At 56.4% G+C, this 16,518-nt stretch overlaps 1 protein-coding gene across 1 annotated transcript in view; it reads left to right on the plus strand.

Annotated features, from left to right (window-relative positions):
• Positions 1 to 4,997: 4,997 nt before the first annotated feature.
• Positions 4,998 to 16,518, plus strand: part of SPECC1L (sperm antigen with calponin homology and coiled-coil domains 1 like) — a 48,937-nt gene continuing 37,416 nt past the window's right edge. Inside the window, exons 1-3 of the mRNA XM_043994771.1 lie at positions 4,998 to 5,131; positions 10,907 to 11,063; positions 16,112 to 16,241. Coding sequence (XP_043850706.1) covers positions 10,944 to 11,063; positions 16,112 to 16,241 — 250 coding nt within the window. The 5' untranslated portion in view covers positions 4,998 to 5,131; positions 10,907 to 10,943. The remainder of the gene's footprint in view (positions 5,132 to 10,906; positions 11,064 to 16,111; positions 16,242 to 16,518) is intronic.

The raw sequence follows: 16,518 nt of genomic DNA on the forward strand, positions 1-16,518 counted from the left end.
TCACTGCTGGCCAATAACCCTGCCATGATGCAGGAATCCTGGAGGGAAAACTGGGGTGTTGCTGGGCTTAAGCACAGCTTGAGGAGGCAGAAAATAACCCCAAGCCAAGATTTGGATTCTATGGAGGCTTGTCATAGACAAATTATGTCAGAGAAATCATTGTGGATTTTTAAAAAAATAATAATTTTATTTAAAGTTTTGAGTTCCAAATTTTATCCCTCCTTCCCTGCTTCCCTTCCCACTCCCTGAGGCAGTAATAATCACATATAGATGATACATGTGCAATTATGTAAAATATTACCATGTTAGTCATTTTGTATAAGAAAACTTGAATAAAAAAATGAAAGAAGGGAAAAATCCCATGCTTCGGTCTGGGTTTCATCAATATCAGTTCTTTCTTTGGAGGTGGAGAGTATGTTTCAGCAATAATCCTGTGGGATTGTCTTGGATCGTTGTATTGTTGAGAATAGTTCAATCATTCACAGTTCTTCATCAAACAATATTGCTGTCTTTGTTCATCTCACTCATCATCAGTTCATGCCAGTCCTTCCAGGTTTCTCCGAAATCCACCTGCTCATCATTTCTGACTGCACAATAGAATTCCATGACATTCATATACCACAACTTGTTCAGCCATTCCCCAATGGATGGGCAGCCCCTCAATTTCCAATTCCTTTCCACCACTAAAAGAGCAGCTATAAATATTTTTGTGCATGTGGGTCCTTTTTCCTTTTTTATGATCTCTTTGGGAAAAAGTCCTAATAGTGGTATTGCTGGGTCAAAGGGTATGCACAGCTTTATAGCCCTTTGGGCATAGTTCCAAATTGCTCTCCAGAATGGTTGGATCAGTTCACAGCTCCACCAACAATGCATTAGTGTTCCAATTTTTCCACAGCTTCTCCAACATTTGTTATTTTCCTTTTTTGTCATATTAGCCAATCTGATAGGTGTCAGGTAGTACCTCAGAGTTGTTTTAATTTGCATCTCTTTAATCAATACCCCCACTCTCTTCTTAACCTCTTACAATTTGACTTCTGACCTCCTCCTCCCCAAAACTGCTCTCTCCAAAGTTACCAATGTTCTTTTAGTGGCCAAATCCAATGGCCTCTTCTCAGTCCTCATTCTCTTTGACTTTTCTGCAGTCTTTGACACTGTCCATAGTAGCAGCAGCAGTGGTAGTAGTGGTAGTGGTAGGAGTAGTAATAGTAGCAGTGGTGGTGGCAGCAGCAGTGATGATAGCTGGTCCTTATGTAACATCTACCATATCCCAGGCATTGTGTTATGTGATGTTTAAAATCTAATGTGTTTTCACCTTAAATGAGAAGATTTAGCACCAGTCTTTGGGCATTAAGCATTTATTAAAGCATACCAGGTATTGGTAAAAAGGAAAACAGTGGAGTTCAGAAAGTTAAGAAAAGGCCTATTGTAAGGAGCTAAAATTTTAGAACCCACATTTAGAATTTTAAATTACACACTATCTAGCCTAGAATTCCAGCCTGGTCTGTTTCTTCCTCAAGTCCTCCACCATGAGCCTGCTTCAACCAGGAACTCTTCTCAAACTGAGTGTCTGGAGCATGGGTTCTTACACACTGCTTCAAGCTGATTGGTTAGCGTCATCCAAATCCATTGGTTCAGTGGACTTGAAGGTGGTCTCGAGTTGAGTTCAAAGTCCTTAGCTTCTGGGAACAATACCTTCTTTTTTTCTTTCTTTCTTTTTTTTTTTTAGTAAGGCAATTGGGGTTAAGTGACTTGCCCAGGGTCACACAGCAAGTAAGTGTTAAGTGTCTGAGGCTGGATTTGAACTCAGGTTCTCCTGAATCCACGGCTGGTGCTTTATCCACTGTGTTACCTAGCTGCCCTGAACAGTACCTTCTTAAGGGCTAGCCAGGTGCTGTTACAATCTAATTTAACTTAAAGTAGGTTAATCAACAAAATCAATCACTCTCACTTAATTCAGTCAGTTTAGATTAATCTCCAGGTGAGCCTTTGAGTATCTGACAAAATCCCATTATTTTCTCCCAGTTAAGTGCTTTACACAGATTATTTCACTTGACTCTCCCAACCACTCTGGGAGGAAGGTGCTATTATTATCCCCATTTTGTGGTTGGCCTTTCTGACATGCCCAATAAACATCTTAAACTCAATGTGTACAAAACAGAATTTATTATCTTTTCCCCTAAACCTTCCTCAACTCGGGGCTTCTTAAACTTTTCCCACTTGCAACCCCTTTTTGCCTGAGAAATTTTTACATGACCCTGGGTACATAGGTATATAAAGTAGGTATACATAACCTTTCACTGTTGCCAAATTTTTTGCGCCTTGAACATTGAGTTATGTGACCCCATGTGGGGTTGTGATCCACAGTTTAAGAAGCTACACTATAGAAGACACCCTCATTCTCCCAGTCCTCAGGCTCACACCCTAAGAGGCATCCCCGGCTCCTCATTCTCTTATCCTGCCAGATCCAACATGGTGCCAAGGTCTGTTGATTTCACTTTGCAACCCCTCCAGACGAGCCCCTTGAGGGCAGGGGGGTCAACCTGCCTCAAGTCTCTCCCCATTCCAATTCATCCTCCATTCAGTGACCATGATCATGTCGCGCCGCCCCCCCCCCCCCAAGCTCCTGTGTCTCCCTACAGCCTAGAGGCTGTTTGCCATCCAAAGACCTTCCCAGCCTGTCCTCTCCTCCAGTCTTCTCACACCCTGACCTCCCATCCAGAGACCCCGGCCTCCTGGCTGCTCGGCTGCCCCATCTCTTGAGCCATGCCCCTGCCTACAGTGCCCTCCTTCCTTCACTCCAGCTTCCTTTAAGCCCCGGACAAAATCTCACTGTCAGAAGTCTTTCAAATTCCAGCGCCTTCCCTTGGTTGTGTTGCATTTGAAAATTGAGGTAAACTGAGGCGATCCTGTCCTTTTTCCCTCCTTCCCTTTCCCTCCCCTCCCCTTTTTACTTTATTGGAGGAGTCCCTGTGGCAGTGATAGCTCAGCTCTCCCCCTGTGGGCCTCTGCTAGGCCTCCCTGCAGCCCATGTGACCCTGAGGCAGGACCCCAATGCCCTTCCCTTGCCGAGAGCCAGTCTCTTCTCCACACCTTCCTCAGGGTTAACCCTGACATCCAGGGGGGGGCTCCCGGCCACCAGCTCCAGCCCTAAAGACCTTTGTCTGGTTTTAGAAGGGCCCTAGGGGGAGCCTAGTACCACTGCCCCTCATTTTATCTAGAAGCCTCAGATGGAGCCATGCTGTGGCCCCTCCAAAGGCCAAGCCTGGCCCTCAAACCCAGAGCCTGGTACTGGGGATGCCTTGCTAGGCCTCTGAAGCTGCTGTCCCTAGCCTAGGCTCCCTTGGAGCTCAGGGGCTGGCCCGGCACAGCCAGCAGCTGTTCAGTCTCCTGCCACACAGCCCTGGCTTGCTGGGAGGCCACGTCTGAGAACACTCTCACGGGCCAGTGAACCGGGTTCTTTCCCTTTTTCTAAATTCCTCGGGCTGTCCCAGCACGTGGAGCAGCTGGGGCAGGGACTGCAGGACACGTGTATTTAATGCTGGGGGGGTGAAGGCCTTGGCAGAGCCGCTCAGCCTGGTGGTCAAGGGCTCTGTCCTGACCCTTGCACTTGATCCTGTCCCAGAGCTGCACTCCAGGGCCAGACTCCTGTAGCCAGCATGGTCGGTCAGTCGGTCAATACACATTTGTGTGTTCCAAGCTCCCCGTCTGGGTGAGTCCTCCCAGAAATGCAGGGACCAGCGTAAGCCTGGAACCCCAAGACACAGCCTTCCTCCCTGGTTCTAGACATCCATGCCCACCACACACACCTGGGCCCACTTTATTAGGAAGGGGTGAAGTATGAGGGCTTGCAGGCCTCAGTCCTTACGAAGGTAGTGGGGGAGTTCTGGATGCCCTGGCCCCGATAACAGAAGGGTCTTGGAAGTGAAGTCAAGGTCTTTGGCAGAGTGCAGGGTCCAAGCCCTAAACGAGGTCAGGCCATTGGGAGCCCCATGAAAAGGGACTGGGAGGGAGACAAGTGAGGAGGGGGTTGCTGAGATGAAAGAGAAGCCTGGGGCCATGGAGACCCACTGTGAGGATGGATGGGGGGTGGGGGGGTGAGGGGGCGTGAAGGGGGTGAGAGGGTGGTGGGGGGTGAGGGGGGCAAAGGGATAAGAACATGGTTAGGAAACGTTCTAGGATCATGAGGGGCAGCCTGGGATCTTGACCTCACTAGTGGGGGCAGGGTGAGGAGGAGATGGGATGGGGGCAGGGAGGTGGCAGATTTGGGGGAAGCCCCCAGATGAGGAGGTGAGGTGGGGGCCCAAAGACGGGGGGGGGGGGGGGGGGGGGGGGGGGGGGGGGCGTCATGCTTATTAGGAGGGAGGCAGGAAGGGTGGTTAAGGTTACGATTAAGATGGAAGAGATGGGAGGGGGCAAGGGGTCAGATTAGGGGTAAAGGGGGGAGGGGGAGGAGTGAGGGAGGGCGGGGCTGGGGGTGGGGGTGGGGAGGGGATGAGAGCCTGAGGAAGGGGTCAGATTAGGGATAAAAGAGGAAGGGGGAGGTCGCTGAGGGGGGTGGGGAAGGCGTATGGGGGTGGGGAAGGCGTATGGGGGCGGGGTCGTCCCCAGGAACGCCCCCGACCCACCCAACAACAACTGTTGGAATGATTCCAATAATTAATGAGGTGCGAGCCTGGCTCCGGGCCAAGTCCAGATAACACGCATGCGCACCAGTAGGTGCCTAGGTTCCTCCCTCGGCGTGGTGGGCGAAGCGCATGCGTGTCAGAGCGGCTCCAAAGCGACGGCCCTGGGGCTCATGCGCACCAACTAAGCCCATACTCCGGACAGGCCCCGGGGCTTGAGAGAACCCGAGCGACTGCGCAGCTGTGTGGCGGTACGGCCCCAGCATGTCACCTCGCGCATGCGCGCCTCCCTGACCGACTGAAGCGCGTCCCCGCGGGCCCCGCGCCTGCGCCCTGGCGTCCTCACGGCCCGGCGCGCGCCCCTCGCCTCGCGCCCTCCGTCTCCCGCGGCGCGGCGGGGTCCGGTCCGGTCCGGGTCCGGTCCGAGGTGAGGCCGCCGCCCGTGCCGCGCCCCTTCCCCCTCGGCGGCGGCCTGGAGGAGGAAGAGGAGGAGGAGGAGGAGGCCCGAGGTGAGGCGGGGCTGGGGGGACTCAATCAGGGGGCCCAGGGAGGGGGAGGGGCCGCGCCTTTGCCCGGGAGGTCCAGAGGGGAGCCCCCCACTTTGGTGGGTTTGCTGGCCTCGGCGTTCCAGGTTGGGCCCGAGCCGGCCCCCTGGCCTCGGCGTTCAGGGCTCCCAGCCCTCGGCGTTCCCAGCTCTCTGCGCCCTCAGTTTCTCCATCTGTGGCGTGGGGAGAATTCCCCGTTGGGGGAGAGGCGAGGCTGGGGCCTACTTTGGGGTCAGCTAAGGACCCCCCTCACCCCTGTGAACTTGCGCTTTGGCTTCGGGGGGGACCCCGGCACTGCCTCAAACCTGAGGGACGGTCACTGAGGACGGAGGGCGAGGAAGGACCCTGGGGACAGACCCTGGGGACGCACCGTGGGGACCGGACCGTGGGGACGGACCGTGGGGACCGGACCGTGGGGACCGGACCGTGGGGACCGGACCGTGGGGACGCACCGTGGGGACGGACCGTGGGGACGCACCGTGGGGACGCACCGTGGGGACCGGACCGTGGGGACGGACCGTGGGGACGCACCGTGGGGACCGGACCGTGGGGACGGACCGTGGGGACCGGACCGTGGGGAAGGACCGTGGGGACGGACCGTGGGGACCGGACGGTGGGGACGGCCCCTGAGCGCGGCCCAGGGAGGGGCCAGCCCCAGGGGGAGAATGGTTGGTCACTCGGGTCACTCCGAGCTGGGCACTCTCCTCTGAGGGCGGCCACCAAGCACGGTCACTGAGCAGGGGCAGGCTTGGAGACGCCTGTTCTGGAGGGCAAGTCTGGCTGCCATGGGCTGGGGAGGGGGCATCTACTTTGGATCCAGTTTGGGACAGTGAGATGGTGCTGCTGATGCCTGCTTGCCTGGTGCCAGCCTAGGGCACGGATCCCTCCCTGGCCCCCCAGGGTTCTCACTCTTCCTCATGACCTCCCTGGAGGGCGGGGTCCCACTACCTCTGGCGCCCTGGAGAGCTGGGGGGGGGTGCTGGAGGATGAATCCCTGCTGGGCTTCATGGCATGGAGCTGACCTTCCCCTCAGAGCTGGTCCCTCCCCCCAGGGCCTGTGGTTTCTGCCTCTTTCCTCTTCTCACACCGCTCGCCCTGGGTGGGGGCTCTCTCCTCTGCCATCCAAGGCTGACCACCTGCACTGTATCCCCTACGGACTTCTCCCTCTGGTTGTAGTGCCTCCCCCCAGTGACCAGTGGGCCTCTCCCTACACTGCCCTCCCTCCCCCAAATTGGTTGATTGGCAAGGGCTGGGTTCCTTCATCTGCAGTGACCTGGTACAGCTGGTCAGTGGAAAGCCCATGCCTACTTACTGGCATTGTGGAAAGACAGACGGAGGCACTGGAGAGGGGCCCTGCAGGAGAGAATTCTGGGCTCACTGCCCTCGGGGCCTGTCAGGGAGGCTCTGTGGTGTCCTTCTCATCCCTGTCTTTGGGTGGCTCAGAAGGGCATGGGGCTGAGGGCGGGCGACCTGTGTCCGGACAGGGCCTGTGCCCAGATAGGAGTGTTCAGTGTCCTTGCATGAGGATGAGCCGGAGGCTGGGCTGGGCGGTGGGCAGCGGTGCTGCCCTTCTCTTTCCCATCCACTTGGCCCCTTGGGCTCCTCCTTCTCCTCCCTGTTTCTTGGCTGATGGTGCTGCCATGGTGTAGGGAGAACCCCCCAGCCCCAGCATGGAGGGGAGAAGAAGCCACCCAGCCCAGGAAGCACATCCTGCATGCTTGTTACCCCCAAGGGTGTGTGGGGGAGAGAATGATGGGAGTGTGTTCTGTGTGTGTGTGTGGTCTGGGGGCTTACTAACCCTAAAGCCTAACCCTAACCCTAACCCTGCACCCCTTGGTATGTGGGTATGTGCAAGTATGCATATGTGTATATGCAAGTGATCCACTTGGGGGTGTGTGTGTGTGTGTCCAGTGCTTCATGGGCTCCTCTGCCCAGGGACCCAGAGTATGGGAACATTCCCCAAAGGACAGCCCTTCCCCCCATCGCCTCTGTGGTGGCAGCTCTAGTGTCAGTCATCCTGAGGAGTCCTCTGTCTGAAAGGCTGGGATTCCCTGTTAGGATTCCCTGGCCTGTGTTGGGTTTCTTCACACAAAACTTTTTGACTTGGATTTTTCCCTCTGAGGGCCTACTGTCCATGGATGGGGCAGACCATTTTCATCCTTGACCTTTTGTGTCCACGTCCAGTGTCTGTTTAGATGTTCTTTTGGGGGGTTCTTGCCTCATTTTGGCCAGCCTACTGTTTGGTGTTCCCAGCATTTTTGTTAAACGCTGAAGCCTTCCCCCACAGCTGGCATTCTGAGGTCTCTTGAACTCTGGGCTTCTGTGATCCTATGTCATGTGGCTAATGTGCCCCCAGCTGGCCTGCCTTGTTGGCCTTGGTTTTCTAGGCCAGATTTCAGGGTCTTCCCCCCAATTTTATATCAGTAGCATGAGTTTAAGTGTTCTGAGCCAAGACCCACTGATGGGCCTACATCGTGCTTTGGGGTCTTGTCTGAGATCTGGGGCTGTCGGTCCCCTGCTTCTTCTCCCTCCTCTTTTGGTCAGGATTTCCCTCATGATTCTTGACCCTTTGGTTCCTAGAGATGAGTCTTACACATTCATGTTCTTAGTTCTAGAATGTAATCCTTTGAAAAAATAAGGAAAAGATGAACAAAATAGAAAGCAAAGAACCCATGGAACAAAACATGGAGGTGGTTTTGGGGGAAAAACCAGACAAACCATTCGCTCATCTGACCAAAAAAAAAAAAAGTCGAATGATGACGACTTTCACAAACTGAACAGAATTCACCACGAAGGACAACAAGAATGAGGAGCTTCATGAGGGATCTGTCCCCCTTTGTCTGGTGGTGGCCTCTGGGTTTAGCGGGGTGGGTCTTATGGTGCCTGCTATGAGTCTGCTGTCAGCATGTGTTTACTAAGAAAGGGCCTAGTGTGTGCAGGAAGGTGTGCCTCTGTAGACTATCTGGGGTCAGTCTGCTGAGCTGCAAGTACTAATGATGGCCAGTGTGCCCAGCACCGTGCAGAGCCTGGCTGGGGGAACAAGCAAGGCAAAAGGTAGACCTGCTCCCGCCCCCGGTCCCACTCAGCTCTGGGTACTCTGTTGGCCGCTGCGGTCAGAAGGTCCAGGGTTTCTTTGAATCTTCATTTTATGGTCTGTGTGTTTTGGTGGGTCTTATGGTGCCTGCTATGAGTCTGCTGTCAGCATGTGTTTACTAAGAAAGGGCCTAGTGTGTGCAGGAAGGTGTGCCTCTGTAGACTATCTGGGTACTCTGTTGGCTGCTGCGGTCAGAAGGTCCAGGGTTTCTTTGAATCTTCATTTTATGGTCTGTGCGTTTTGGTTAAAAAAGCAGATGCTTTTCAGGGTGCAGGTCAGCTGGTGGCCAGTCTCCTCGCCCCGTGCCTCTGGCCCCAGGAGTCTGTGATTCTTCTGGACATACAAAAAGTAGCTGCTGAGCCAGGCCAGATTTAGGGGCTATTGGGCCTTCTTAGAGCCCAGTGGGCTCCTTTGCACGGAAACACCCAATAACTGACTTGCGAAATGGCCTTTAGAAAACCTTGGGGAAGGGTCCCTACATTTTTGGACTGTGTTTGCAACCAGCTTATGGGCTCAGGAGCATTTTGGAGATTTAGTTATTCTGCTGGCCCTAGACCCGCCAGCTAATCTGGACCCACAAGTTGGGGGGGAGGGCGCTGTCCACTGGGCCCAAGGGCCCCCTGGTCTTGAGGAGGCCAGGCTGACTTGGGGATGTTGTCAAACTGGGCTCCCCACGAGGAGAGGGCCTGAGGGAAAGGGGGGCGCCCGACACCTCTATCTGGGCCCCCTTGAGTCCCACGGGATGCCCAGGGGAGGCGACCAGCAGGCATTGGGAGAAGAGAGAAGAAAGCCCTGAATGGAGCCAGCGGCCCAGCCTTGCTGGCAGGATGACCGGGCCAAGGCAGGGAACTGGAGGAATGGTGTTGGGAGGGCGTGTCCCTGCGAGGAGCGGGTGGAGGAAGGAGAAGCAGAGATGGGCTGGCAGGGCCGGGCCACATCTGATCCATTCATCTCCTGGGGGTTCAGCAGGCTCTTGGACTCCACGGGCTTTTGCCCTTTGGGCACTCGGTAAGCATTTATGAAGCTCTGACTGTGTGCCGCCGGCCCCAGGGATAGAGAAAGAGAAGAGACAGGCCCCGCCCTCTGATAGAGATGGTGAGTGGGCAGACAAGCCCTGGCCCAGCAGACGGCTGCCGCATTCAGGACGCCAGGGGTCACTGCTCTCCCCTCTGACCTCACAGAGCTGATGACACAAGCTGTCTATACCTGCAGGGCCATAAGGGTCCGGCTCCGAGAGGCCCCGCTAGAAACAGGGGCATCTCTGCCTGCTGACCATGCGGGGCTCCTTCTCACCAACACGTACAGGGTGGCCTCTAGGTAGGCCCACGTCAGCACCCTTGGAAGAGAGCCCCCCAGGTCTTCACTTTCCTGCCCTTTGGGGCAGAACTAGCTACAGGGAGGGCAGCTTTTGCCCCCTGGCATTGGAACCTTCTGGACCATGAGCGAGTGGGGTGGGCCTTGTTCCTGAGGTTGTCGAGCAGAGTCTGCACAGATTGGGTGGGTTGCCTGGGGCTGGGGGATCCCCGAGGTCTGCAGGGACCGTCCGTACTGGGTGGTTACCGGTTGGGATCAACACGTTCCCTGAGCGTCCTTCCCAGGAGAGATTTGTGCCAGCTTGGTCCACCTGCCTTTGACCTCTGGTGGCCTCCAAACCCGTTCTTCCCCCACTGGGGATGGAAGCGCACTTGGATCGGTGCTGGGCAGACTAAGGCTCAGCGTGGTTACAGGAGACGTGTGTTTTTATTTCAGCTGTCCTTAGGACATGAGCCTTCAGAGGCAAACCATCCTGGCTGAGCTTCTGGAAAGAGCCGGAAGGCCTCAGTGGTACCCTTACTGGTCTAGACACAAAGGGAGGGGCTCTGCCTGGCCTGGTGTGGTGGCAGCCTCCACGGGGGTGTCCCTGCCCTCAGTGGTTGGTGCAGCCTGGGAACTACCCACCCAGATATCTGGGGGATGTTGGCACGTGGCCCCGCTGAAAAGAGAGACCCAGGCACTTGCGGGGTGCCCCTCAGGAAGGCTTAGGACCACGGGTGGCCTGTGGGTCAGTCCTGAGCAAAGGCCAGGAGTCTTCTGTGTCACCAGAGCCCTCCCTGGGGATCATCCCCTGGAAAGAAGGGAAGGTACCAGGCACCGTGTCAGTATAGGGGCCCATTTACAGGCGAGGAAACTGAGGCAGGCAGTGTTGAAAGGACTTGCCTGGGAGGGTGTGTTGGCGTCATCCCTGGGGCATGGATCTGGTGGTTTTGATTTTTTTCTTTTTTTTTTTGGTGAGGCAACTGGGGCTAAGTGACTTGCCCAGGGTCAAACAGCTAGTAAGTGTTAAGTGTCTGAGGCTGAATTTGAACTCAGGTCCTCCTGACTCCAGGGCTGGTGCTCTATCCACTGCGCCATCTAGCTGCCCCGATCTGGTGATTTTGAGCTAGAGTGTGGGCCAAGCCCATGTTTTTAGTCAGTGACACCCAGAGAGGAAGAGCTGGGTGTGCGTTTCTCCTTGGAAACATTCCCCCATCTTTTCCTGTTTTCAGGAACAGCCTTTCCCGAGGTGGCAGGATGCACCCAGTGTGGCTGGCCCCTGGCTTGGGGGGCCCCGGGGCCCACCTCGGCCTCCGCATCTGCTGCCATGTGACGCCCATTTCTCTCCTCAGATTTGCCTGTCAATGCATCACCCTGAGACAGCCCAGAATGAAGAAGGTGAGCAGGCCTGCCATCTCAGCGCCCAGAGCACCAGGGCCAGCTAAGAGCAAGCCGGACGGCCTGACAGGAAGCAAGCTCTCCAAAGCCAGCACGGCCCCACTAACAAAGGTAGTGGGGAGCCTGGAGGGGGGTGGGGTTTGGCTGCGGGGCCAGAGGGACCCTGCCCCACTCTCGGCAGGTTACTTGGCGGCAGCGGCTGCCTCAGTTTCCAGATGAGGTCCTGTTTGCAAAGTGCTTTACGTATGTGTGCCTACTTTAGAAAGGCTAGCTGCCGTCACCAGTATCTGCGTGTCTCTGGCCTCAGGTCCCACCTCAAAGTGGGTCCCCGTGTGCCTGGCCAGGCCCTGGCCTGAGTGCTGGGGACACGCTGGTGAGGGGCTTCCGGCTTGGGAGGAGTGGCTGAACGGGGCACCCTGGGAGCTTTTCACGCCCTGACCTCGTGGCCCCTCCACCCCTGGGTTTGCCCTCTGTGGGAGCTGGGTCCCTCCCTGCCCCCCTCCTCAGCTCTCCCGAACCCTGCCCAAAGGAAGTCCCCAAGCCATGTGTCTCCTTTGACCCCGGCCCTTGGCCGGCAGAGCCATGCACTGGGGTGCTCCGTGCCGCCCCTCATGGGCGCTGGGCAGACATGGGGAGGCACTTGGTGGGGGACGGCTGTTGTGTAGGTCCCGCATCTGTGGGAGGCTGCAGGGGCGGGCGCTGGCTCTCATGCCCTCGTCCAGGCTGCCACAGTGCATTGCCCTCTGGGGGCTTCCCGGGGCCTCATTTTGGAGCCCGTACCGTTGGGGTCAGGGGTTGGCCCCTGGAGCAGACAGTGAGCCACGCAAACCGCTGCTGCCCACGCCTGCCCAGGGGTCTCCCTCTGCCCCCTCCCAGGAAGGCTGGCGTTGCCTGGAGGTCACGAGGCTTGTCTTCAGTGGCTTTTGGTGTAGACTGCCTCCTGGCTCCCGTTCCTTGGCTGGGCCAGGTCTGCACTGTGACCCTGCTCAGGCTCAGCAGCTGTTCCATTGCCCTCCAGGACTGGGCACAGTCAGCGATGGGCAGCCAAGCCTGCCCTTGGGCTCCCCAGAACCAGCTGCTGGGAACATTTTGGGAATGCGGCCAGGGCCGAATCCCCCTCCCTACTGATTTCTATGTGGGGTGAGATGTGTTTGTCTACCTGTGGGAGTGTACATGCGCATGCGTGTATGTGTGAGTCTGTGTGCGTGTCCATACATGTGTGCACACATGTAGGTGTGTGTTGTGTACGTGTGCGCGTTGTGTGTGTGCACACGCATCTTCTTCCCTCCTTTCACCAGTTCAGAAGAGAATGAGGTCCAGGTTGTACCTGTTTCCCTGCCCTCTCTCCTCCTTGCCCCCCCCCTTCTCACCTCCTCCCCCTGTCCCTCACCCCCACCCAGGAGGCTCCTCCTCCCTGCTCCCTCTCTCCTCTCAGTCTAATGAGGCTGCCTCTGTCTGACAGGACTCCTCCCCCCAAGGTCATTTGTCCTCCTTGGGGGTCACCTCCCGCCTTCCCTCTGCTCTCTTCTTGCACCTCTGTGTCCCAAGTGACTCTGCCCCACCACGTGTCCTTTGTGAATGAACGAATGAAAGAATGAATGAATACAGCCTTGATGATGCACCTACTGTGTGCCCAGCAGTGTGTTAAGAGGGGAGGAAGGCCCCTCCTCCCATCAGTGGGAGCCTTTGGGAGGTGGCCTTTCTGCCAGACCCTGTTGGCTGCTTCTGCTGATCTTGGGGATCAGGGCTTGTGTCTGATAGATTCGCTCTGGCCTTGGGTCCAAGCACCAGCCTGTGGGCTAGCCTCAGGCAGGGAAGGTCAGCTGCCCTCTGGTCTGCCCTCCTCAGGCCTCTGTGGTCATGGGGCCCGGCCCGGCGTCCCAGGTCTTTACACCTCGACTGCTCCTGGCTGGGCGGATCACCAAGGAGGAGCTGGGGGTCAGCTCGCTGCCCTGCCTCTGGACGTGGCTCACTTGGCCCCACACACTTGGTTTCTAGTTTTCTTTCTATCAGGAGTGGCATGTGTGTGTGCACATGTGTGCATGAGATGTTTCTTTCTGTTCCTGACCTTGTTAACCTGGAAATTAAGGAAACCGTCAATATAGGAGAAATAAGAGGAGCTCCGAAGCTAGGGATACCCAAAGACTGAAAGAAAAGGGAACCAAAAGATTGCTCCTGAGTGACATACAACCTTGAACAAAAGAAACAATAGAACTGCTCCTAAATTAAGTACAGGAGCTACTAACTCTAAATAGAAACTGCTGACTGCGGGTGCACCCTTTTTACACAATAACAGAAAGTCCGGGGAGTAAAGTGGGGAAACATTGGGAGGGGATAAGTTGCTTGGGGGAGGGTCCTTAAGTCCTTCCAGAGTCTGGAAATGACCTAGACAGTCAGCCCCAGGCAATTCATTTGTTTGGGAAAGAGGGGACTGGCTGGGGAATCAGTTCTGTTCTCCACCTCCGCCCCTCCGTCGTCCACCTTCACAGGGTCTTCCCGGCTCAGTTTCCGCTCTACCTCAGTCCCTGGGAGGGCTTGTCTTCCCACGACCCCTCTAGTGTTGATGATGGCTGTGGTGGGAAGCCTCAGGGCCCCTCGGTGGGGGTAAGGTGGGGAGGCAGTGACCCAGGTTTTCAGGCCAGCACCCTGGTACCCGCCTCCATACCTTGTCTTGCCCCAGGACTGGGTGGTGGTGGCCAGCAGGGCTAGAAGCCGCCCCAACCCATGAAAGAGCCCCTCTCAGCAGGGAGGCTCCGATAGGAAGCACAGACTTTGCCATTCAATTCTGCTTCGGTTTTGGCTGGGATCCCACCGGGTCCAGGGTGGATGCTTTGTCCACTGTGTCACCTAGCTGCCCCACATCTTTAGGGTTAAATTGAGGGGTGAGGGGAATGCACTGGGGGAGGGGGAAGGGCAGAGGTAGCATGGGGTGAAATCCTACATGAAAGAAACAGGAAAGGGTTTATGGAGTGGGGGAAGAGATGGGGGAGGAGTGGGGCAGTGAATGAACCTCACACTCATCAGAAAAGGCTCAAAGACCTTACTCTCATCAGAGCTGCCTCAAGGAGGGACTGACAGACACACCCAACTGGGTGGGGTAATCTATTTAATCTGGGTAGTAAATGAGCCTTCAGAGTTGGCCCTAGGAGGGAAAAAAGTACTCACTCTGTTGGGTGCAGTAATCTCTCTAACCCTGCAGGAAAATAGGAGGGGAAGGGGATAAAGAGGGAGGGACAAAAGGAGGAAGGGGACAGACAGAAGCAAATCCCTTTTGAGAGGGATAGGGTGAAAGAAGATGGATAATAGAATAAATATCATGGGGAAGGGAATGGGATGGAAGGGAAAGAGTTAACAATAGTAATCATGAAAAGGGGCAAAATGGTACCAAAAACATTTAGAGCAATTCTGCCTCGGCCCTGCTTCCAGGGCCCCCAGGAGTTGAGGACACCTTCCCTCTGTCTGTGGGCTCCTGGCTGAGGAAGTGACCTATTATTAGGTGACTCGAAGAGTAGGTTAGGAAATGGGATGTGGCCGCCCACCTGGAGCTGGTCTGTGGCCAGGGAAATGCTGGACTGGGCAGCTGGGGCTTCTGGGTCAGGCTGTGCCCAGCAAGATGCCAGGCCAGGCGACCGGGGCCTCTGGGCTTCTGGGCTGTGTGGCCAGGGCCTTTGGGGCTGGTGGCTGCTTGGGGTGTGGGGGAGACACTAAGTCCTTTTCCTCATTGTAAGGCATTTGTGCCTCTGATGGAGAGAATCGTCCTCTGCCCACGCTGCTGTTGAGGGGGCCTCCTGAGGTTGGCCTGGCCTGGGGCCAGTCTGTCCATTCCTCAGTTTTTCTCTTTCTCGGTGATGATTGGGGGCGGCGAGGGGGAGGGATGTTCCCAGAAGCCATGAGGCCTGGCTCGAGGGGGTCCCCACTGGCCAGTGTGGTGGCAAATGACTCGTGTAGGTCGAGAGGCCTCCCGGAGGGGGACTTCCAAGCGCACACATCGCATGGAAAGATAATCGTGATGATAATAATTGCTAGCCTCAGTGCTGAGGTCTGATGTGTCAGGCACTGGGCTGAAAGCTTCACTCCTAGGGTGGGAGCCGGGGTCCTTGACAGCCACAGGGAAGGTAGGAGAGGGGAGGGTTTGGGGGTGGGGGGGACATGGCGGGTTCTGTTTTGGATGGACTGGGTTTAAGCTATTGATTGGACAGCCAGTGTGAGACCTCAGGTGTAGACGTGCAGTTGGAGATTAGCCGAGAGCTCGGCGCAGGGGAGGCAGATGGAGAGTCATCCCTCAAGAGATGGCCGCGCTCTCCTGGGTCTGAGGGAGAGGAGCAGATGCCCAGGTGTTGAGGGGGTGTGGCCTGGAAGAGGAGAATGGGGAGAGAGTGTCCTGGAGGGTGGGCAAGGCTGCTGGGAGGTGGAGAAGAGGCCCTTGGGGAGTGACCAAGACAGGAAGTAGAGGCACCATGGCAGATTCCTGCCTCTTGGAGGCAGGATGGCAGGGAGACTGCTTGGAGGATATGGGTACCCTGGGGGAGGGGGCAGAGGGGCCCAAGGCTGGAGGAACCTGACCTGTGTTGGGGCTGAGCAGGACTCGGGGACTTGGGAGCAACCCAACAATGAGAAAGGAGGCAGCCCCAGTGGCCCCTGGTGTGATCAGGCCTGCCAGTCTACCCGCCTGACCTTCCTTCTCTAGGCCTTTGCCCAGGCTGTCTCCTCTGGTCCCCCCCATGCCTCAGCTCACATGCTGTCTCCTTTTTCTGCAGGGGGGCCTTTCCTGGGGTGCCCCCCAGCCCTAATTCTCTAGAGAGCAGGGCCATGTCCTGAGTTTCCTTCTCTGGCTTGGCACCCGGAACCTGGCCCCATGTATTCCACAATGCATGCCCTCTTGCATGTGTGCCAGGCGTGTGTTTTCAAGAATTTTACAGCTGTCTTTGGACTCGTGTAGGACAGGCCTTTTCCTTGGAAGTGCTTTCAGGTTGCTTCACAGGAATCTGGGGTCTGGGTTATGGAGCGTTAGGGCTGATTCCCAGATGTGGGAATGGAGGCTGAGCAACCGAAGGATTTGCTCCAAACCTCCACTGGCGCCGAATGCCAAGGGGGGCGTTTTCCAAAGCCTTGGAAGTTGAGCCCACATGCCCTCGGTATTTGTTTTCTCTCTTTCACAGGCCAAAAGCAACGACGACCTTTTGTCTGGCATGGCTGGAGGGGCCCCAGGGACGAACAACATGAAAGGGAAGAAGACATGCCCGGTGGCGGCCTCCACTTCCACCGTCCTTGCCGCGAGTGCCATGGAGAGTAAGGCCAAGCCCAGCACAGGTGCTGAGCGTGCCCGCCCCCTCCCCTCTCTCAGCTTCTCCTTTCTGTGGCCCTGTGGGTAACGATACCTAGAGTGTGGCAGAGGCTTGGCCGGAGGCCCCAGTGACCAGGTGTGGCAGCTGGCGGGTTTCTCTTTGTCTGCAGCTGGGCTTGGTGGGGGGCACGCGAGGAGTCTCCATCTCGGGACCAGCAGCAAAGGAATCAGGTGGAGGGCAGGTTCCCCACAAAACTTGGGCCAAGGTTCCCAACAGCTCCC

This window comes from Dromiciops gliroides, chromosome 3 (assembly GCF_019393635.1).
Source record: "Dromiciops gliroides isolate mDroGli1 chromosome 3, mDroGli1.pri, whole genome shotgun sequence".
NCBI classification, from domain to species: domain Eukaryota; kingdom Metazoa; phylum Chordata; class Mammalia; order Microbiotheria; family Microbiotheriidae; genus Dromiciops; species Dromiciops gliroides.